The sequence below is a fragment of the Saccopteryx bilineata genome, chromosome 4, assembly GCF_036850765.1.
Source record: "Saccopteryx bilineata isolate mSacBil1 chromosome 4, mSacBil1_pri_phased_curated, whole genome shotgun sequence".
In the NCBI taxonomy this organism is placed as follows: Eukaryota; Metazoa; Chordata; class Mammalia; order Chiroptera; family Emballonuridae; genus Saccopteryx; species Saccopteryx bilineata.
In genome coordinates this window covers 298,430,858-298,454,876 of record NC_089493.1, presented here as the reverse complement: position 1 = coordinate 298,454,876, position 24,019 = coordinate 298,430,858, and the positions used below count along the sequence as shown (strand labels likewise).

At 45.8% G+C, this 24,019-nt stretch overlaps 1 protein-coding gene across 1 annotated transcript in view; it reads left to right on the top strand.

Annotated features, from left to right (window-relative positions):
* The window catches only part of VPS35L (VPS35 endosomal protein sorting factor like), a 98,929-nt gene that overhangs the window by 15,662 nt on the left and 59,248 nt on the right, over positions 1–24,019 (top strand). The window contains exons 5-12 of the mRNA XM_066275960.1: positions 301–325; positions 3,278–3,354; positions 6,569–6,697; positions 10,285–10,369; positions 12,263–12,322; positions 20,666–20,762; positions 22,352–22,399; positions 23,765–23,858. Coding sequence (XP_066132057.1) covers positions 301–325; positions 3,278–3,354; positions 6,569–6,697; positions 10,285–10,369; positions 12,263–12,322; positions 20,666–20,762; positions 22,352–22,399; positions 23,765–23,858 — 615 coding nt within the window. The remainder of the gene's footprint in view (positions 1–300; positions 326–3,277; positions 3,355–6,568; positions 6,698–10,284; positions 10,370–12,262; positions 12,323–20,665; positions 20,763–22,351; positions 22,400–23,764; positions 23,859–24,019) is intronic.

Sequence of the window (24,019 nt, the reverse complement as noted above, 5' to 3'; positions counted from 1 at the left end):
AGTAAGCTAGATGCTGCCACAAGGCTCCAGTGCCTTCAGAATTCTCTACTTGTCTTACTTTGAGAGTTCTGAATTGAGTAGAAATTTGAATCTCTGGTAGTGTTTACTTAGCTGTGTTTTCCTCCTTTGAATAAATATTTCTATTTTTCATTTTGATAAGTAAATGGCTTTGTTGGAAAATGATAAGTCACATTGTCTTAGTGCTTCTTGAATACTAATTTAAGTATCTTACAAGTTGTTTTTTGTCATAAAATCCAGTAAGTTTTAAAAATTTTCACTAAGTTTTTTTTGTCTCTGTAGAATCTGTTTGTGGGATCTGAAAAAGGTGAGTTTTTGTTGTAGTTACTATTTTGATAGAGAATTCTCTCATTACCTTTAACATAATTTCCGAAATAAAAGTTTTTATTGTTTAATTCTGATGATTAATTCAGTTGAGGCTATTATTTCCTAGATTATATATAGAATTAGTAGACTTGAAATACATATTTAGAGGATGAAAGGGAAATAAAAGACCAAAGAGTTACAGAGACTAAAATGGGGCCCTGGCCGGTTGACTCAGCGGTAGAGCGTCAGCCTGGCGTGTGGGGGACCTGGGTTCGATTCCCGGCCAGGGCACATAGAAGACTAAAATGGAAGCTCACTGCTTGATTTCAGGGTTCTAGAGCAAGAGTCTCTCCCTTGTAAGAATGCCCGTACGCTGGGGAGGGGAGTCCCACACTCAGACTGCCTGGCTGCTGGTCCCTGAACACAGCTCCTCTCGGTTTCCTCTGCTAAGGCACAAGATCAGAAGCTCTGGACAAGGGCTTCTCAAACTGGCTGTGCAGCAGGGTTACCTGAGAACCTTCTAGACCACTGTTTTCCAATTGCGAGTCCCCAGACTGGTCCACCAGAAATTGTGCGCTGTTTCGCAAGAAGAGTTAATCACTCTGATGTATGAAGATCATAGCATAGCCCCGGTGAGTTTAGTTGAATTGAGCTCACGCTCAGGGTGATTTCTGCTATAGCAGTCCCCAAAATAATTCTTATATTTTCACCAGTCCCCAGGTGTAAAAAGTTTGAAAGCCGCTGTTCTATACGAGTTCCGACCACTAGCCCTATTGGCCCTGTTGCACTAATCCTGAAGAATGAGGGAGAGATCTGTTTCTTGAAGCTCTCGGGTGATTCTGAAATGACTGATAGATCATGTACCGCTGGGGTGCAGATGAGGGCGGCCATGTTTTTTGTCTAAGTTGCTGGTGTGGCAGCTGTAACTCTCCCCTATTCTTTGCAGTTTGAGAGGATACACTGGAAATCAAGAGAGTGGAAGCACCTTTGTTAGGGGGCATAACTCTGATCAAAAAGAAGTGAATCATAGCATTGCATATCCACCAGTTTGGAAAAATAAAAAGATTGACAGTATCTCTCGAGCGAATGTAGAGCAGTGGGAACTCGCGTACATTGTTGGTGGGAGTGTAAAATAATACCCACTGTGTGGGGGGCTTCCACTGTATCTATTCAAATAATACCCACTGTGTGGGGGGGCTTCCACTGTATCTATTCAAATTGAGGGCGGCCGATTCCTTGACCCACAAGTTCTACTACTAGGATGTACCCTAGATCAGAAATCAGCACACTATGTCCTGCAGGCCAAACCTGCCCGCTGTTTGATTTTGTTAATAAAGTTTTATGGGAACACAGCCATTCCAATTTGTTTACATCTTGTCTATGGCTGCTTTTGTGCTACAATGGCAGAGTTGAGTAGTTGTGACAGAGACTGTATGACTTACAAAATTTTATATCTGGCTTTTTATAGAAAGTATTTTTCTAACTCTGCCCACTTCTGTGTTTCTTTTTTCTTTTTCTTTTTTTTTTTTGTGGCAGAGACAGAGTCAGAGAGAGGGACAGACAGACAGGAAGGGAGGGAGATGAGAAACATCAGTTCTTCCTTGTGGTTCCTTAGTTGGTCATTGATTGATTTCTCATATGTGCCATGACCGTGGGGGCTACAGCAGACCAAGTGACCCCCTGCTCGAGCCAGCGACCTTGGACTCAAGCTGGTGAGCTTTGCTCAAACCAGATGAGCCCACGCTCAAGCTGGCGACCTCAGGGTCTTGAACCTGGGTTCTCCACATCCCAGTCCGATGCTCTATCCACTGTGCCACCGCCTGGTCAGGCCACATCTGTGTTTCTGAAAGTGTGGTTCAGGGATCAGCAGGTGGCTGGGAGCTCATGGAAGTGCAGAGTCTCAGGCCTTGCCAGTCCTACTGAAAGTCAGAATCTGCGTGGTCACACATCTGAGTGATTCCTGTAAAGTTCAGGAAGCACTGCCCTGAAGAAATGCATGCATAGATGACCAGGAGGCACGCACAGAGATGACCGTGACAGCATGGTTCAGAGTGGCCCCATGCGGGAAATAGACATTCATCAACGTAGAGCAAGAAAAAATTGTGTTGTACTCACACCACAGTGTGAAAGTGAGTGAACTCCGTGGTCACAAAGGGTTAATGTCTGTTACAATATATGCATATTCTGTGTATATTTTAGAATGAAGGAAAAGTAGAAACAGGTAATAAGAGAAAGCTAATTATTTGGAAACTTCTTAACTTTACTAGTTGTTAGTGATTAGCTAATAGTACCATGTTCTCGGCTGATTTCAGACAGATCTGAGTTAACACCAGAGGGCAGAAGCTGGTGACTTAAAAGAATAAACTAGAGACCCTGGAGAGCCACAGCCATCTGGACTGGTCGCCTTGTCCTGGAGCTGGCTCAGGGCCGGATGTCTTTCCTTTGTCTCTCTCCGCCTGTCCCTGCTGGTGGGAGAACTGTGTTGACATGATGGACCGAGGCACAGAGCGTCCTCCCGAGGGCTTTGAGCTCGTGTTTCCTCCTCCGGGCAGACTGAGCTTGCTGTTTTGTTAGTGGAAGGGTAGAACCCTTCCACACTGAGTCAAGCCTGAGAGGTCCTCTTGTTCATGGAGAACAATCACATGATGGATTTTTGGCATCCTTATCTGGACTGCCTTTCTTTAGGAATAAGAAAATGATACAGTGCAAGTGTATAAACATCAAATACAGTAGAACCTTTCTGAGTTTGGCCCTGCGAGATCTGGGAGCAACTTCTTACCAGGAATGTTTCTGGTGGAACTGTGGTTACGGAAGAATGTTGCTTTTTAAATGTTAGACTGAAGTTTTTTCCTGGCTTCTTTATTAATGATGAAGTATAAAGTCAGAGCTGCCCTCCTCTGGGGTTCTGGTGGCAGAGGGAGGCCCCCTGTGTGACGTGAACCTGTCTGTCTAGGCAGAGCTGGGCCTGCCGCGTCTGCAATGTCGGAGAAGGTCCGGACCAGGCTGGAGGAGCTGGACGACTTCGAGGAGGTGAGCAGGTCGCTGGCTGAGCGCAAGGCCGGTGGTGCCTTTGTCTGTCCCGCGGTGAGATCCCCCTCGGGGCTGCGCTTTGGTTACCCCTTGAGCTGTGCGTGGTGTGTGGTCCTCGGGAGGCGCCGACTGACCAGGAGCGAAGCCAGTGGAGCATTGGCCAAGCTTGTGGAGCCTCCTCAGGCCCAGGCTGGTTTTCTTTTTTTTTTTTTTTTTTCATTTTTCTGAAGCTGGAAACAGGGAGAGACAGCCAGACAGACTCCTGCATGCGCCCCACCGTGATCCACCCGGCACGCCCACCAGGGGCCACGCTCTGCCCACCAGGGGGCGATGCTCTGCCCATCCTGGGCGTCGCCATGTTGCGACCAGAGCCACTCTAGCGCCTGGGGCAGAGGCCACAGAGCCATCCCCAGCGCCCGGGCCATCCTTGCTCCAACGGAGCCTTGGCTGCGGGAGGGGAAGAGAGAGACAGAGAGGGAAAGCGCGGTGGAGGGGTGGAGAAGCAAATGGGCGCTTCTCCTGTGTGCCCTGGCCGGAATCGAACCCGGGTCCTCCGCACGCTAGGCCGACGCTCTACCGCTGAGCCAACCGGCCAGGGCCCCAGGCTGGTTTTCTGATGGTGTCTTTTTTCACTGGGATGCCTAAGTGAACCCGGGCCGTCTGGGGACAGGATCTCACTCCCTGTACACGCCAGCTGGAGCCATCTCCCTGGGAAACGTAGGGTAAAGGTCTTGCCTTGTACAGAGGATGCAGATGGCTGCTCTGCTGGCTGATTATGGCCCACAGGACTCGTAACGGGTCTGCGTTGCTTTCAAAAACCATGACTCATTTGCCAGATCTTAAAAATTGATAGCCCTGGCCTGGTGTCTCGGTTGGGGCGTCATACCAATACACCAAGGGTGCAGGTTCGTCCCTGGTCAGGGCACAGACAAGAATCAGCCAGTGAATGCGTGGACAAGTGAAACAACAAACTGATGTGTCTCTCTCTCTTTCCCTCCCTCTCTCTCCCTCTCTCCCTCTCCTCCTCCTTCTCTACCCCTCTTTCTCCCTTCCTCACTCTCTCTCTAAAATCAATAAATAACAATATTTAAGAAAACGTTTAAACATTTGTAGATTTAACGTAAATCTAGATTTCTGTTTCTCTTGGATTCTGCTTACTTACTGTGGGCCATATTCTCGCGCTCAAGCAGGGCGTGCCCAGACAGTCCTTCCTGTCTCAGTGCACTTATGAGCCCTGGCCTCTAGAGACAGGTGAGTTGGCATACTCTGGAATATCACTGTTGGTAATTCTGTGGCTTTAGGCAAGTTGCTTAACAGCTCTGTGCCTCAGTTTACTTATCTGTGAAATGGGGGTGCTACATAGCACCTGCCTTTTAGAGTTGTTACAGGTATCAGATGAGTTCATGTATAAGAAGTGCTTAGACCAGCACACACTAGCTGCTGTCACCGTCATTATTCTGAGTCTAGAGGCCTTAGCTCTGCTGCTTATTAACAGGCCATTCACTTTTTCTGGACCCATTCTCCCGTCTGTTAGAATGAGAATGAAGGACCTGCTGTGTGAGTGGAGTCGGGGTGCCTTGAAACCCACCTCGGGCCATATGGCAGTTGCATTGCTCTGCCCTGTGCCCTGCCCCTTGGCTCAGAGTACTTGCAGCTGTGACACCGGAGTTTGGGGTTGTCAGCAGAATCTAATAGTCCATTATATCCCAATTCAGGCGGGACACACTTTGCGTTAGGATGCCCCAGAGCCTTAGTCTAGACATCCTCAGGCAACCTTGGCTGCTCAGAGGGAACTGCTGAGGGTTTTCTGTTTTTTTTGTGAGACAGGTAGGGACGACACTCCAACCAACCGGCCTATCCAGCCAGGGCTCAATTTTCATTGAGTTTTAGAGAAAAAGAAAGAAGAAGGGAGAGGGCGGGGAGGGGGAAGAGAAGCATCATTTGTTGTTGCATTCTTTGCTTGCTTCCTGTATGTGCCTTGACCGGGGATGAACCAGCAACCTCTGTCCTTAAGGACGATGTTCTAACCAACCAAGCTGTCCAGCAGGGGTCTAGCTGTATTCTTGAACAGAGTTCTTCCCTTTGGTTTCAAGGGGACACTCGTATAAAAACCTGTGGTCTGTGGTCTGCTCGCGTGGGTTAATCCTGTGAGCGTGGAGCAGCTGGCTCCACGACGGGCGGGATGAGTGGGCGTGTCCTGTGCGTCGGGGACTGTGCTGCCCTCCTGCGTCGTGATCTTGCTCTCTTCTGCCACAGGCGTTTGCCGTGGTCTTTCTGTCCTTAGTGCCCTTCTCAGGTGTGGGGTCCAGTGAACACCCCCCCGCAGCCTGCGTAGATCCTCAACGCCCCTGAGGGTGCCTCTCAAGCATCACTCCCTCCAGACACCGTTCCTGACCACCAGTCTGGAGTCCATTCTTTGTTTCCTTGTTTCTTCCATTCTTAGATAGATCTTTTCTCCAACATTTGGGCCGTGAAACTGGGCCATGCCTTTCATTTGCTACGTGTCAGTGATCAGCAGTTTTTTTCCCCTTAGTAATGCATGAAATAGTCGTGGTTCTCAGAATGGGCACCAGGCGTTCATGAGCTGCTATTTCCTTTCAGGGATCTATCTCAGTGTGTGTTAATGACTGTCTTGTCCTCTGTACCTTAAAATCCCTTAGTGCAGAAATACTCACTCGGTTGGTTAGACCTTTGTGCTGACGCACTGAGGCTTCGGTTTGCTCTCCCGTTGGGGTGCGTGCAGCAATCAACCAGGGAATGCAAGGATGGGTGGAGCAACCTCTCCCCTTCCCCCAAATCAATAAATAAAAATTAAGGAATAAAAGAAATAACGTCTTTTTGCTGATCTTTGTGTCTTGAGCATCTGGTGTACCGTGCCTAGTGCACAGTAGGCCCCGAGAACTATTTGTCATCCTTGTTGTCTCTGTTCACAGGTGAGGCTGGGAGGAAAGAGCTCACCCTGAGTCGTGTGGCAGTTAGTGGCTAAGCTGGGAGCTGGCCTAGGTCAGGCCTGCCTCCAAGGCCAGTCTCTCAGTCACTGTGCTCTGCCCATCTTTGCAGAAAATTCAGCCTCTTTGTTCACAAGACAGTTACCAACCCTGGTGGGCACATGAGGAAAACTTAGAGAGCAACGCTTAATCAAGACTGTTTATGGGATTAAAAGTCAAAGAGTGTTTACCTGTTGTGCTTACACTTTCCTGCTTCCTACCCACAGGGATCCCAGAAGGAGCTGCTGAATTTGACTCAGCAGGACTATGTGAACCGCATAGAGGAGCTTGACCAGTCGCTGAAGGACGCCTGGGCCTCAGACCAGAAAGTGAAGGCTCTAAAAATAGTCATCCAGGTCAGGTCCAGTGAATTTTTCTTCTATTGCAGAATTTACTACGTCAAACTCCCTGTGGATAGTCAGGGGTTTCTGAGGTCTGCCTTCAGGGTCTTACCCTACTTTTTTTGTCTGTTCTATTTTACATACTTCCTGTAAAGTGGTGTTTCGATGAGATGGCTCATCCCAGAGCCACCATGTGCAGGTACACAGGTCGTACACTGTACAATTCCAGGAAACACTCCCTACATATCCTTTTTTTTTTTTTTTTTTTGAGAGAGAGATTGAGAGGGAGGGAAGGAGGAGCAGACAGACAGTAAGGGAGAGAGATGAGAAGCATCAGTTCTTTGTTGTGGCACCTTAGTTGTTCATTGATCACTTTTTCATATGTGCTTTGACAGGGGGCTCCAGCAGAGCGAGTGACCCCTTGCTCAAGCCAGCAACCATGGGGTCATGTCTATGGTCCCACACTCAAGCCAGAGACCCCACAAAGCTGGTGAGCCCTGGCTGAAGCCAGATGAGCCTGGGCTCAAGCTGGCAACCTCGGGGTTTCAAACCTGGGTCCTCCGCATCCCAGTCCAACACTCTATCCACTGCGCCATCACCTTGTTAGGTCCTTTTGCTCATTTTTTATGTTACTTGTATCTTTCTTATTGAATCTTTTTGTCACATACTCTGGGGAGTAGCTGTCCTCTGGGGAATTGGTCTGTGTCCTTCCATGCATTCCCCCTTCGTAAGTGCTCAGCCCCAGGGGGTTGTCTTGCAGTTGATCCATTCGTTTTAGTTATTCCATTTTTTAAAAACCCCGAGTTAATTAGAAGCTGCTAGTATTCCTCTAGAATATTGTAATTGGAAATGAAAACACCCTTTTAATATTTTTCTAGCACGTTAATAATTTGATAGCAAGTATTTCAGGCACAGTAATTTATCGGTGGGTCCCTCAGAAAATGTTTATGACGGTGTTCTCAGCCTCAGCTGGATGTTAGAACCATGTGGGAGCTTTGCGAGATCCCGAGTCCACGCTGCATCCCCGAGTGGCCTTGTCAGGGTTTCTGGGAGTGGGACCAGGCACCACTGTTTCCGAAAGCTTCCCCAGATGATCCGAACACTGGACTGGAGGGCTCTCAGTCCGTCCAGAGTCCGCTGCACATTCTGGTGGCTCAGTGAAGCTAGATTCAGTGACGCTGTCACCTGCAGCCCTTGTTAATGGGCTGGTCTCCTGGTGCCTCCCTGGAGGACTTTCAGAGTAGGCTTGGCACGGAGCAGGGCATCTGCATTTTTAATATATATCCTGGGGTGCCTGATTATGAAACTGCACCAACGCTTTGAAAACCTGTGGAATCTTCAAATTTGTGATTTAAAAGGTAACTTCAATTCATAACGTTATTATAACTTTACCTTTGGATTAAAAAACTGCTTTCTGTTCTTATAAAATATATATTCTTTGACACCAGCTTAGGAGAAGAATCAGTGCAGAGTTGTTGGGAAGCCCCCGCTGGGTTTAATTTGAAGTCGTCTGTTTGAATTCTCTCTCCCCTCCCCAGTGGGCAGCAGTTCATCGGTGCGGGGCTCTGTGTAGGAGCCTGGGAGATGTGACATCCTAGGAACCAAGAACTGTGTATTGTAAACAGTCTCTAAGGTTCAGAGTTGTTTGCTTTTTCGAGCCCTGAAATCTCATGGGGTAATGGTTTGTTTAAGTTGGAACACTCATAAAGGGCGTATGGAAAACACAAAGCAAGGCAGAGGAAACAGTTCTGAGTACCTCCAAATGCCGCGTCTGGTGTCACACCATTGTTGCAACAGCTTGCATGTCCCTCCCTTTCCCTGCCCCTCCAGGAACATTTGGGTGGAATAAGGGGATGTTTTACAAATTGCACACGTTGTTTACTGTTAGGCATGTGGTGATGCTAAGGAGAAACTTGATGAGTCTAACAATTTAGATATTGGGTAGCAAAGTGAGAACAGATGATAACCTACTTAAAAGATATTTTCTGTTGTATTTACTGTGGTGATCTTGGTTAATGAAATTACACAGGTTCCAGGTGTACAGTTCTATACTGCATCCTCTGTATGGGGTGTTGTGTTCACCAGCCCCAGTCACGCTCCTTCATCACCATGTATCAGCCCTGACCCTGTCCTGCCTTCTCCTCCCCTGTCCCTTTGTGACCTACTTTATTTTATTTTATTTTTTTAGTGTATGTGAGAGGGAGAGGGACGGAGGAGGGAAGGAGGGAGGGAGGGAGCGTACGTGGGGAAGGGAGAGAGATGAGAAGCATCAATTCATAGTTGCATCTATTTAGTTGTTCATTGATTGCTCCTCATATGTGCCTTGACTGGGGGCTCCAGCCAAGCCGGTGACCCCTTGCTCAAGCCAGTGACCTTGGGTTTCAGGCTAGTGACCCCGTGCTCAAGCTGGCAACCTCAGGGCTTAAACCTGGGACCTTAGCATCCCAGCTCAACACTTTTATCCACTATACCACCACCAATCAGGCAATGTAACCTTCTTGATAGGAGGAATTTGTAACCCTTCTCTACAGGTTGGAAAGGCATATTAAATGCCCAAATATTTTTTAAATGATATTTTTCTGTCTGAGAGCCAACCAGTAGAATGATAAAATAGGGCATGGTTTTTTTAGTTTCTTATGCTGACTTGAATTTTTAAAGAATCTGGGACATTAAATAATTCTTCAAAATAGAAATCAATTTTTTTGTTTCTGATTATAAACAATGACATAATCTGGGTTATTTAAGGCCAAGGTGGCTGCAGTTTTCTGTGAAGAGTACAGAACATGTCCATGGCCCCTGGCTGGAGTGATAGCGTGGACATCGAGCAAGTCCTTGCGGGACCAAGACTCTTCCAACGTTGAAGATCATAGTTCCAGAGAAACATGTACTCTTTGAAACTTGTCCTGTTTTCTTTAGAGGGAAATTTGGGACTGAGTATAAGAGGCAGATGCTAGTTTTAAGAAACTGGAGATTTACTTGCGGGGTCATTTCACAGTAAAGACGACAGCCCCCCAGTCAAGGCACATATGAGAAAGCAATCAGTGAGCAACAAAGGAGAGTAAGGAGCCACACCGAAGAATTGATGCTTCTCTCCCTTCCTGTTCTCTCCCTTCTGTCCCTCTCTTTGTTTCTCTCTGTCTCTCTCTCTCTCTCACACACACACACACACACACACACACGAAGAATGTTTAAGAATTGAGACCATCCTGAAATAAACCAGAGCTGGCGGTGCTGAAAAGTAGTTTCAACCAAAACGGGAGTTACCTGCGAGGACAGTCACTGCGGGAGCCGTGTCACTGACTTCCCTTGGTGACCTTGAGCACTGACCGCAGTTCAGTGTGTGAGCAGACTCCGTGGTCCTCTGGATTACCTGGGAATGTGGTGGTGTCTTCCCTAACTGGCACTGTTGTGAGTGAGTCTCGCTCCCATTGTCTAAAGCACAGCAGTTTTGCTTATCATGATATATATTTTTAGTGGTTAGCAAGGGCTTGGCACGTGGTCAGCACCTGCACTTGTCTGTAGGAACTGTTAATTTTCCAGGCTTGTATTGTTCCAACCATGGACATGACAGAGTGAATTATTTTTCTTTTATCTTTTCTTAGTGTTCAAAGCTTCTTTCGGACACAAGTGTTATTCAGTTCTACCCAAGCAAATTTGTCCTTATCACTGACATACTTGATACATTTGGTAAGTACTAGTCATATTCATCTTTGAACTGGGAAGTACTTTTTATTTTTTAGAAGTTGGGTAGTGGAGTTGCTTCAAATTAGGTTCTGTTGTGGTTTAAGTAATTAGGCAAATCACGGGGGAGATCACCCCCCACCCACACACACACTCTCGCTTATTAACAAGGATGCTTTTTTCTTTTCTAAGTGAGAGGAGGGGAGATAGACACAAACTCCTGCTTGTGCCCCAACCGGAGCACATGCCCTGTGCTGGCCCCGGGAATGTGCATTTTCAGCAGGTGTCTTTCGGTGACTGTAGTGTAAAGTACTCCACACTGGAAGAGGTATCTGGATGGCTCCTCTTGGTTTGGCTGGCTTGTTGCCATAATCCTAGCATTGTGTCATTGCTTGATGGTGACATTTGATGTCATGTTCTTTGACCAGAAACGGTCTTTATAACTTTCCTGACTCTTTTTCTATGTATGGACAAGGTATGTGTGTCTTTTTTTTTTTTTTTAAAGAATTCTTTTTGTTCATTTTAGGAGGGTGGGGGAAAGAGAGAGTGAGAAGGGGGGAGGAGCTTTAAGAATTCTCTTTATTTATTTATCCATTTTAGAGGGGTGGGGGAGAAAGAGAGAGAGAGAAGGGGGAGGAGCAGGAAGCATCAACTCCCATATGTGCCTTGACCAGACAAGCCCGGGGTTTGGGTTTCGAACCAGTGACCTCAGCGTCCAGGTTGATGCTGGTCTCTGTTTCTTCACTGCCACGGATGATGGAGCCAGAGGGTGGAGGGGACACACGAGCACAGGGAATGAGCAGACCGTTTTGTGCTGGGTTAGGGGTCGGCCTGTAGACGAAGTCAGATCGCCCACCTGTTTTTGCAAATGAAGTTTTATTGGAATGCAAGCACATCCGTTGTTCACATACTCTCTGTGGCTGTTTTGAGCTACAGCCGCAGAGCTGAGTCTTTGCAGTTGTATGCCGGGGACCAGTCTGGGTACGGGGGACCTGTCAGTGTACAAGACAGACACGAGTCTCCGTCCTTGTAGAACTTGGAGTTGAGTCTCAAATTCCGATGCTCTGGGCACCGGGCAGATCACAGGTATGAGTGAAGCCAGCTGGTAATGAGAGACAGTAGGGAGTGGTGGAGATGGGCACACTGGATGGTCATGCCGTTCCAGAGCAGCTGCTAATCGATTCTAGCTGACTTTTATTCTATAGGGGTAGGGGCCTGTTTTCGGCACATTGTATGTATGTGAAGAAGCAGAAAATTTGGGTTTTCAGGTGAATTCTCCCAATTATTACATGTGGGCAACTAATTTTAAAAATGTTAAAACACTTTGTGGGCCATTATCCGGTGGGCTGGACAAAGTGGATCCCTGCTGGACTCAGTCTGTGGGCTGCCTGTTTGCAGTCTCGTCCAGAGTGGGGTGTAGACCAGGCTCTGTGGAGTGGATGGAGGTATCCCAGGCCGCTTTGACCCTGCGTTCCAGCTAAGACTCCAAGAGGAGAATGTGCTCTTAGGTCAGCGGTCGGCCAACCGCGGCTCCCGAGCCACACGCGGCTCTCTGGCCCTGGAGATACCACGTGCGGGCGCTACCTCGATAAGGAATGTATCTACCTATGTAGTTTAAGTTTAAAAAAATTGGCTCTCAAAAGAAATTTCAATCCTTGTACTGTTGATATCTGGCTCTGTTGGCTAATGAGTTTGCTGGCCACTGGCTAGGTGCCTCTCCCAGAAAGTAAAAGTCTCCTCTTTTATTAAAAACAAAACCTAAAAAACGTGGCTTACAACTTGTCCCCTAGGGGGCAGCATACTACCACAAATTAAAGTTTGTGCGATGTGTGTGTCCTCAATGAGCAAAGGTTTGTTCTGTTTACTTACGGCGAACCTGACGCTGTCTTTTCCCCCCAGGCAACCTGGTGTATGACCGCATCTTCTCCATGTGCACAGGTGACCATGGTGTCTTACCAGGTAATGTGGTTGTTATTCTGCCCTGAAGTCAGGACTAGGTTTATATGAGGTCAGAATTTATTGAGACCTGATATAAAGTTGTTTTTATTTTTTTGGAGTGTTAAAATAAATATCTTTATAGATTTTTTATCATCTAGCTTCTAATAGCATCAGATGGTTTTCCAGCAACCTGGCTAGGGATTTGGGCATGATTATTAGAATGGAAGAATGAAAAGGTGTTGCATTTATATTCAGCTGAAATTTCACGTCAACCTAAATTCCTCTGCTGCTTGACATTTTCATATTTTTCCTACATGTCTTTCCTAAGAACCAAATTGCTTAAAAAAACTTTACATACACATTAAAGAATAATGTCAAATAAATCAATAACAAATGTTTTGCCTCTTCAGTCTTTGCGCAAGTGATGTTTGCATTAAATTTATTGCCAAGCAATTTAAAATTCTCAGGAGGTTACAATGGGAGTAGATTATAAATTTATTTTGTCATATAAGTGGTGATGATGTGTCTGGCAACATGGTACTCACACCAGCAGCTTCCTCTTCCGTTTATCCCTCTTTTCAAGTTCCTGGTACTACTGTGAGTAAGCGTTCTTGTTCAGACAAGTTAGAACAGGGCTGCTTCCGCTTCACTTGACCTCCTTCTAACCAAATTCTGGCGTCAGCAGCAGTAGCTCACACTCGGACCTCTTCATTCATTCAATTCTTTCACCCATCTATGTATCTATCTGTATTTTTAAAACTGTCTAGTAAGTTGGTTTCTCAGGAGACAGAACCCTGCAGACCTTCAGAGCCGGCAGAGCTCTGAGTGGAGATGAGCAGACCCAGTGTGAAGGTGTCGGGAGGTCTGGCTGCCCCCTCGCTGAGCTGCTAGACCCACCCCGTTTGATTCGGCAGCCACCAGTCACGGGGCTCCTGAGCCGCTAGACCCACCCTGTCTGATACGGCAGCCACCAGTCACGGGGCTCCTGAGCACTTGAGAGCTGGTCAGCCCACACTGAGATGTGCTCTGAATATTAAAAAATACAGTGGATTTCAGGGACTGAATACAAATAAAAGACTCACTTTTTAAAAAAAAATTGCTTATATGTTGAAATGGTGTTTTGAATGAGTTGGGTTAGTGAAGTAGACATTTCGGGTATTTCGATAGCACTGTCTAGATCAGGGGTCCCCCAACTTTTTACACAGGGGGCCAGTTCACTGTCCCTCAGACTGTTGGAGGGCCGGACTATAAAAAAACTATGAACAAATCCCTAAGCACACTGCACATATCTTATTTTAAAGTAAAAAAAAAAACAAAACAGGAACAAATACAATATTTAAAATAAAGAACAGGTAAATTTTTTTTTTCTTCCCACCCCCCACCCCTGTTGCCATCACATTCTTGTTCATGTCTCTGAGTCTCATTTTTATGTCCCTTCTATGTATGGATTCATATAGTTCTTAGTTTTTTTTCTGATTTACTTATTTCACTCCGTATAATGTTGTCAAGGTCCATCCATGTTATTGTAAATGATCCGATGTCATCATTTCTTATGGCTGAGTAGTATTCCATAGTATATATATACCAAAGCTTTTTAATCCACTCGTCCTCTGACGGACACTTGGGCTGTTTCCAGATCTTCGCTATTGTGAACAATGCTGCCATAAACATGGGGGTGCATTTCTCCTTTTCGAGCCGTTCTATGGTGTCCTTGGGGTATATTCCTAAAAGTGGGATAGCTGAGTCAAAAGGCAGTTCGATTTTCAGTTTTTTGAGGAATCTCCATACTGTTTTCCACAGAGGCTGCACCAGTCTGCATTCCCACCAGCAGTGCAGGAGGGTTCCCTTTTCTCCACATCCTCGCCAGCACTTATTCTGTGTTGTTTTGTTGATGAGCGCCATTCTGACTGGTGTGAGGTGATATCTCATTGTGGTTTTAATTTGCATTTCTCTAATGATTAGTGATGTTGAGCATTTTTTCATATGCCTATTGGCCATCTGTATGTCCTCTTTGGAGAAGTGTCTATTCATCTCTTTTGTCCATTTTTGGATTGGATTGTTTGTCTTCCTGGTGTTGAGATTTATGAGTTCTTTATAAATTTTGGTTATTAACTCCTTATCAGACGTATTGTCAAATATGTTCTCCCATTGTGTAGTTTGTCTTTTTATTCTGCTCTTGTTGTCTTTAGCTGTGCAAAAGCTTTTTAGTTTGATATAGTCCCATTTGTTTATCCTGTCTTTTATTTCACTTCCCCATGGAGATAAATCGGCAAATATATTGCTCCAAGAGATGTCAGAGAGCTTACTGCCTATGTTTTCTTCTAAGATGCTTATGGTTTCACGGCCTACATTTAAGTCTTTTATCCATTTTGAGTTTATTTTTGTGAGTGGTGTAAGCTGGTGATCTAGTTTCATTTTTTTGCAGGTAGCTGTCCAATTTTCCCAACACCATTTGTTAAAGAGGCTGTCTTTACTCCATTGTATTTCCTTGCCTCCTTTGTCAAATATCAGTTGTCCATAGAACTGTGGGTTTATTTCTGGGTTCTCTGAGGAACAGGTTTTAAATCAACAAACTGACCAGTATTTCAATGGGAACTATGGGCCTGCTTTTGGCTAATGAGATGGTCAGTGTCTGGTTCCATATTTGTCAATGCTAGCTGTAACAAGTGATATGACGCGCTTCCGGAGCCCTGATGCGTGCGTCCCGCATCGCTGCGCTTTGTGGCGCCACCACATACAGCACACAGGATGCATCCTGTGCTCTCTCACTGACCACCAGTGAAAGAGGTGCCCCTTCCGGAAGTGCGGCGGGGGCCGGATAAATGGCCTCAGGGGGCCGCATGTGGCCCGCTGGCCGTAGTTTGGGGACCCCTGGTCTAGATTCTCCCGCCACAGCACACCCGTGAGGTTCTGACAGTGTCTCCCGCGTCCGAGGAGTCTCAGGATCAGGAGGCTGTGAGCCGGGGAAGGTAGGCAGGGGCCACCTGAGTGGAAAGGCCTTCACCGTCAGCTCAAAGATTTGGGGAATCCAGGAGCTTCTGTTTTACCTTGCCGACTTGTCCTCCACGCACGGTACCAGCAGCGGTAGACTCCAAGCCTGCAGGCGAAATTAAACGCAAATAGAAGTTTTCCCGGCTACAACAGTGGTTTTGAAATGTTTTCTTGATCCGCTGCTGTCACTGCAGACTCAAGCTCAGGGTCAGCTGCTGCCACAGCAGAAGTCAAGATTGTGAGGCAGGTGCTGTGACCTAGAGTCTGGGGGACTTCCGACTCCAAGATCAACTCCCCTTTCTCCTCCAGCCCGCGGTTCCTGTAGGGTTAGTGAGGGGAGGATCTTTCTCTGTCCAGTTGTCTTGCTAGCTTTTGGCATGCTCAGGTCCTGTCCATCTTTGTAGCTTTTGGTGCGCTTGGTGTAAGAACTCCCCTGCGCCGTCTTGGTCAGTAGGGGAGACTCCCTGGCGCCCCCTGACTGCCTGCAGTAACAGGACTTCCTCTTGTTGTACCGAATATATACGTGTTATTACCTGCTCGGCCCCTGACTGCCCGCAGTAACAGGACTTCCTCTTGTACTGAATATATACGTGTTATTACCTGCTGGGCCCCTGACTGCCCGCAGTAACAGGACTTCCTCTTGTTGTACCGAATATATACGTGTTATTACCTGCTGGGCCCCTGACTGCCTGCAGTAACAGGACTTCCTCTTGTTGTACTGAATATATACGTGTTATTACCTGCTTGGCCCCAGAGGACTTTGAGTTTGCACCTAGTGTAATAATTTTCTTTCCTCCCAATTTTTATAACTATACGAACAACATTTTAGAGCCAAGTAAGGAAAATCTACTAATAACTTACTCCCTACCTACATTATAAATGTTCAAGATACACGAGAATTTTCATGTTCACTTCTAGTCCTTGTCTAAAGTTACTAATTAGCGTTTTTACCACTAAAACTCTTCCTTCCTGAAAGACCTGTGTGTGTTTGTTTTTACCTGAAGCAGTGCAGCTTAGGCTTTTATTTTCTTGACAATAAATTCATTTTTTTTCCTTCTCAATTAAAATCTTCATCTGTGTGTATTCTCTGGTTCCAAGAACTTGGCAGGGAAAGGGCAGATCTTTCTCGCACATGTTAGTGATCTCTGGGATACGACCCTTAACAGTGCTTACGAAGAGAACTTTGGGAATCTATGCAGAATTCTGCCTAAAGAAATGAAGTGTAGAGAGAAACCTAGGGGTATGTGTGCTTGTTTTTCCTGTGTGAGTCGAGTTCTGACTGGGGAGCCTCCTCCTGAGCCCTAACCTTCAGGAGCTTCAATTACGGCCCTGCTCTTATGCCCTGTGGGTTCCTGGAAAGGAATGTCTGTTAATCTAGCATATATGTGAAGAGACTGCCTATTCTGTGATAAAGTTTTATTTTCATCTGGGGAAAAATAATTTAGGTTTATTGGGTGTGGCCCTTGTCATCAGCTGTGGGCATGCCCATCTTCAGTTTTTCCCGCGGCTGATGTGGGCGGCATCTGGGTAAGCAGGGCCCTTAGCTGACCCGGCCTTCCAGGCACCTGCTAAGGTGATGTTGCATTCCCATCAACACTATGATGTGAAAGACCTTTTACTGCTACTTTAGAAACTTGGCAAGTGACAGAGAACTAGACCCATTGGTCTCCTCCCTCCTCCTGAAATAGCCACAGAAGGTCAGGGTTAGAAAAAGAAGCACTGTAAGAAAAATAACTCAAAGGAAAAAAATCTCTGCTCTGTTACATCGAAGTCTCTTCTGAGTTAAATTTCATATTCTGAATTTATTTGCCGTCTAGTAGCCCAAGTGCCACAGTGTAAAGCATGTCAGGTCACCCCTCCACTCAGAGCTCCTCAGGAGGCTTTCGCAGCACTTGGAGAAACTCGAACTCTGCACCCACCAAGGCTGCAGCCCTGCGTGACCCAGCCTGGGATGCGGCTTCCCTCCTCTTCCTCGCCACATTGGCTTCCTTTCCTGTTCTTTGATCATGTCAGAAGTCGTAGTCACCTCAGGGCCTTTGCACGTAGTGGTTCTTTCTGCAAATGCAGTTCCTCCACATCTAAGCATGGCTGCCTCCTTTTTATCATCCGGAGCTCGGTTGAAATGCCACTTCTGCGTGAGCCTTCTTTGACCACTCTATCTAATGACGTCCCAACCCCTAATTCAGGTCTCCCTAACCTAATACCTAGTTTTATGTCTTTCGTCATGTTGATTCCCATTGGGTGTCTCTTCTTTGTTTGCTTGCTTATTCTTCCCCACTGGAACCGAAGCTGCATGAGGACAGGGTCTGTCTACGTGCTGTTGCCTCTCCAGAGCTTAGGGCGCTGCCTTTAGTTGGTTCTTAAAACATTTGCCTTGAGCAATAAAAGTAAAGGGCTGTAATATTTAATTTGCTCTAATATTTTAAAGTCTTGCGTAACATAAAACTTTTCCTAAATTTTTTCTTGAGCTGGTAATGCAAACTATTACCTTGCTTGTCATCAATATGTACACCCTTGGCTGAACCTTCGTTCTCATGAGTGGGGTTTCAAGTCACATGATTCAGTTCTATGAAAGGAAGTTAACCCCACCTCTCCAGTTGTTACAAGGCAACACTGACAAATGAATTTCGGAATAATCCCTGTATTTTCTTGTCTGGGTCTCTTGGAACTTGGAAAAATATTTAGTACACAGGTTTAGGCCATGATAGGGATAATGGTAATTTCCCTTCTCTTTGAAAATGGAAAATAATTTGGGAATGAATGAAGCATGTGAGAATATCCAAAAATAGGTTAATACTTAAAATTGCTGTTCTAAAATGTCAGCAGTTGTGTCAGTGACTGTTCTCTGCTAGTAAAGCACCTAGAGGTTTATCTTTTTGCTGATTCCCTAGGAATTTTGGTTACTTTAATTTTAACAGCAAGCAGAATTTGGGGCAGGAACTGACTCACTGCACAAGATGAAAACCAAGAAGCCAGCATTCATTTGCAATATTCTAAAGTAATTACCTTCTTCTTTTTTGATCGAATCCTAATGGTGTGAAGCACATCCAGTGGGGAGACCGGGCCCTAATCTGTACAGAAGTCACTTAGGAGGAGTCATTTCCCTGCCAGAGAGCAACAAAACCGCCGTGGTGTCAATGAGTTGTTCTTGTTGTTGGTACTTTTCCCCCCAGTTTTCTGTACTTTCTTCTATTTCTTATTAAGATGTATGTCAACATTAGGCTTGGTTCCAGTGCCCAAAAGCTTAAAATAACAACAAAGTCAGGGCTGGTGGGGCAGCTAGCCCATGGTGCCAGGGGTCCTGACTTCTCTCTTGTTGCTCTCCTGGTTCAAGATGGTTATGGAGTTCCAGCCATCGCACCAGCGTTCGAGCCAGCAGGAGGGAAGAAGGAGTGAAGAAGGTCTAGTCCCTTCTTTCACCCCCGGCCCCGAAGTGAAAAGGGGTGGTAGGGGCAGCAGACAGGCAGACTCCTGCATGTGCCTCACCAGGATCCACCCAGCATGCCCACTAGGGGGTGATGCTCAGCCCATCTGGGGCGTTGCTCCATTGTAACTGGAGCCATTCTAGCACCTGAGGTGGAGGCCATGGAGCCGTCCTCAGTACCTGGGCCAACTTTGCTCCAGTGGAGCCTTGGCTGCAGGAGGGGAAGAGAGAGACAGAGAGACAGGAGAGGGGAGGGGTGGAGAAGCAGATGGGCGCTTCTCCTGGGTGCCCTGACCGGAATTCGAACCCGGGACTTCCACACCCCGGGCCGACACTCTACCGCTGAGCCAACCAGCCAGGGCCTAGTCCAGGCACGCCAATAGTTTTTGCCCCTGGGCCAGATTAGAAAGAAAACTTTTCACAGGCCGGACAAAATATTAAAATTAAAAAATGTTAAATATCAAAATGATTCGTTTAAGTAAACAAAATTTTATTATGTAACTTGTTTATGAATAAACGTGAGTGAAAAAAATTTTAATATACAATATTATTTTAATAAGAATATATTTTAATAAAAATATAATTACATACTGCATAAATATCCAAACTATTGCAATCAATCAAAACAATATTTAATTAATAGAATGAGTTTGAAGGGGTTATATCGCAAATGAAACAATTATTTTGTTTTACAAACAGCCTGGACACATTTTCAGTTATCAACTGCAGCTGTTGTCTATGCTACAGTGCCACTTGGTTCAGCACACTTGACCACAAAAATAACGAATTGTTTGACCTTGGGTGCGCACTGGCAAACTCCGCCTAACTGAATGTGGGTTTCACATCGCCGCTAAACGTCAAAGAGTTCATATCGATTATAGACGAGTACAAAAGTTGTAAATCTTTATAATGGAATTTTTTAAAAAAATAAATAAGTATTGTGAATCCATTCAACCAATTATTGGAAGTTAACCCTAGATTAGTCACACGCAGAATTCTTTTCCGCGTATCACTATCTTCTTAAATATCTCGATTTCCAATAATCAAAGACGCTTCCTCTTCTGAGTAGTTGAGATTTTAAAATAGCGGAGAATATTAAAAATTTAATTGGCGGGCCGCATAAACTCATTACGCGGGCCGTACGTTGGCCATGCCTGGCCTAGTCCCTTCTTATAAAGCTAATTCCTAGAAGTTGTGCTCTGTTGATGTTCTGGGACCAGACCTTGGTCACATGGCCACACCTGCTTGCTAGGATAGCCTTTTGCTTAGCAGAAAAGCGAGAGTTCTATTAATTAAAAAGGAAGAGAACAGATAATGGGAGGAACTGGCACGAGGTGTGAGAGGTAGTATTGAGCTCACAGCCTAACCCAAACCCTAACCCTCAGCAGCTTTCTCACCTGAGCATCTTGGTTTACCTTCACGTCTGGCCCGGGTGCGATTTAGAGCAGAGGTGACAGTCGCATTTCATGTGACAGTCGCAGGCTCCTGAGGCCTGTGAAATTCTCAGCAGTGTTGCCACAGTTCCTGGTGGGTAATACCAGGAGTTACATTGGAGCAGTGGCTGTGGAGCCAGACTGCCTGAGTAAAATCCCAGCTCTTAAATTTGCTTGCTCTATGCCTTTGACAAGTTGCAGAATTTTTCTGTCACCTCGGAGAAGATGATAATGAGGTATGGGAGATGATAAAGAGGACAGACCTCGGAGAGTTCTTGTGGGGTTAAGTGAGCTGACAAAGCACTCTGAGTAGCACCTGGCACTTAGCCCCTGTGTGTAGCTCTCTTTGTCACCAACTGCTTCCTGGTGACAACAGGTGGAAGGAAGGGGACTGGAGAACCATGCGCCCCACCCCTTCTTCTGTTCCCCTGTAGCATTTTTCTGTCCCAGGATCATAGAAGCTGTAACAGATCCTGAGAATTAGGAAGGCTAATGGATATTCTTTTTGTATTACAGATCACTTATCTCCAGAGAATGTAAATGACACCGCCAAAGAAACATGCTTAAATTGGTTTTTCAAGATTGCTTCCATCAGGGAACTCATTCCAAGATTGTATCCTTTATCTTGTCTGATGATTTTAAAGAGGTGGAGTTACGCTGTGAATAGAAGGCATGACAGGAGGCCTTGAAATTGCTGTTGAAACCTTTGTCCCCTCACGGTTGCCCACTTGCAAATACAGGGTCAGCCACGTTCTGGAAAAGCCCTTGGACTCTTAGCTTCTTCTAAGTTTTTTGGGGTTTTGTATTTGTTTTTACTTTGAATACAGTGCCATGTACCAGGTTTTGTTCCCAATGAAGAACATTCCCACATTAATTCATTCCATTTAAATGCTTCACCTCTGTGTATTTTCTCTGGTTCCAGGAAGTTGAAGGGAACAGGGTCAAGCTTCTCTGTGCAAATGCCAGTATTGAAGAAGAGAGAGTTCACTTACACACAGATTGAATCTTAGTTATTGGAAGTTCCGTTTTCCTCATAAAGTCTTGATTGGATGCTCAAACCCAGTTGGAGTTTCAGCATATAACATTTTCTAATTTTTATTTTAAATAGGTATAGAATCTTGGAATCCAAAAATAGAAACCGCAGACCACTAGCTAACTTAATTCTGTGGATTGTTGAGAGCCCTTGTGGCTCTCTCTTCTGAAGACATACCTACTTCTGTTTGTGAATAGTTTAGTCCAGTGGTGGTCAACCTGGTCCCTCCTGCCCACTAGTGGGCGCGCCAGCTTTCATGGTGGGCGGTAGTGGAGCAACCAAAGTATAAATAAAAAGATAGATTTCACTATAGTCAGTTGTTTTATAAAGATTTATTCTGCCAAACTTAGCGAAAATCTGACATAAAGTACTTGGTAAGTAATTATTATTATATGCTTTAACTTGCTGTAACTCTGCTTTATAAATTTTATAAAGTAAAGTTACTTTCTTACTTTATAAATCACTATTACTGTGGAACTGGTAGGCGGTTAGAAAATTTTACTACTGACAGATACAAACGTGGGCGGTAGGTATCAGAAGGTTTAGTCTTTCCTCGTAGGAAACAGGCCATCTGGCACATGTCTTTTTCTTTTCTTTCTTTCTTCCTTCCATTCTTTTTTTTTTTTTTTAAGTGAGAGGAGTGGAGATAGACAGACTATCACATGTGCCCTGACTGGGATCCACCTGGTAACCCCCATCTGGGGCCAATGCTTGAATCATCCAAGCTATTCTTAGCACCTGGGGCTGATGCTTGAACCAGTTGAGCCATTGGCTGTGAGATTGGAAGAGAGAGAGAAGGGGGAGGGAGAGGGGGAAAGGAAGCAGATTGGTTCTTTCTCCTGTGTGGGAGGAGATCTCCAGGGCTGACTGGGGATCAAACCTGGGACGTCTGCACGCCGGCTGCCGCTCTGTCCACTGAGCCAACTGGTCAGAGTGCAAATGTCTTTCTTTCTTTCTTTTTTTTAACATCTATCTATGCTTTATGCATGAAAAGAGTAAGATACTGTTTTTACCCCTCAGAACAAATTTTTGTCCCCCTTGGGAGCGATTTCTCTCCTATTAACAACATGTGTTCTTCTAGACCAGGGGTCGGGAACCTATGGCTCGCAGACAAATCTTTAATAAAAAAAATAATTGCAAAAGTCTTTCTTAACGGAATGTTTTTGTAGTTATGTAGAAGCTTCCATCCTGAAGTGTAACAAGTTCCTTTCCAAAACGTAAGTTCTTCTTGAATGTCTAAACCATAACATTTCCAAAAACCAGCTCTCCCGCATGTACACTGGTGGCAGTGTGCTAGCTGTTATTATTTGGGTACTTAGTGTATAGCAGATCTTCCATGATTTTTTTCTTATTTAATCCAAATGAAAACTTAATGAATAGAGATACCATTTCAATCCTCATTTTACTGTTAAATAAACTAAAGCTTGGAGTGGTTAGTTAAGTAGCTCATAGGAGAACAGCTGGACTTGGACTCTGGATCTGCTGTTATTATCCGTGTGGTCTTGAGCACGTTGTTTAGTGTCTCTGACCCTCAGCCTCGTCCTCTGAATGAGATCCTGAGAAGATGTCTGTGAGGTCCGTTGAGCTGCAGACACCACACTAAGAGCAGCGCCTGGCAGGTAGTGGCCTGCACTCAGTATGCTGCTGTCCAAGGTGGTGATGAAGGTGACAGTGTCAGAAGCCAGAGCCTTTGCTCTCGAGTCCCAGGCTACTCTGAGTCACCACAGATACTGCTTTGAGAGTAGTTTGCAAAGCCTGGAGAAACCAGACCTTTCTGCAGAGCCAGGAGACCCGAGTCCTATTGGGCAGCATGTAGATAACATTCCTCAGTGCCACGGCTGACTCAGGGTGCGTCATAGAGTGGTTTGACTGGGTTTAGGATCCAGTGTGCTCAACCTGTTTGATTGGGACCTAGGGTGGTTTGGGGAGACACAGGGGTGCAGAAAAGAATAGTTATTTTGCCTTAACAGGTGGGGAAAAGAATGTCCCAGGCAGAGGGTCCGTCCCACATCCCAGGAGAAATCAGTACAGCTCAGCTCTCATTTATGGGGGTGCTGATGCCAGCCGGGGGAGTGGGTGCTGTGCGCTGGGAAGGGCAGGGCACAGGACAGTACGTCAGTGCCAAAGGAACACACAGCGGTGGGCAAAAGCAGCTTTACAGTGTGAGGGCACAAAACAGTTTATTCTTGTGTTTTTATTTATTAGTATCTCAACTGTAAACCTCCTTTGCTCACCCCTGTAGATATCAGAATATTGAGAAGATCCATGGGTGCCCATTCACAGAAAATAACTGGGGGTCAAAAACTACTAACTTAGTAAAATAAATGTGATCTCATCAGGAAAAAGTGAAGGTTACACTGTAGCACTGGCAAATGGCAAAGACGAAGGACACCGTTCAATTAGTGAATTGTGAAAAAGAGAAAAACTGTTAACTGTTGCAACTTTGACCTTGGTTTGTTCCTGAAACGTGATTCTGTCCCTCCCACCCCAAAACTTAGGAAGTTTGATTTTGTCTTTATTTTAAATGAAAGCCAGTGGAGCTCTTGCAGGGTTGTGACCTTGCCCTCTCTTCTTTCTAACAGGGGGATCTCGGAGTGTCTGCCCCGCCTGACGTGCATGATCCGAGGGATCGGAGACCCGCTGGTGTCCGTGTACGCCAGGGCCTATCTGTGCCGGGTAGGCTGCACGGCTCCTGCACCTGCACCGGTGGCAACGTCCCGTCTCCCTGAGGGTCCACATCGACTCTCCACGCCCTCCCGAGTCACCGAGAGGAGGACTTTATTAGCTGCTCATTTTAGAGCACTGCTCTTCCACAGAGAGCAGAGCTGGAGGGTTTC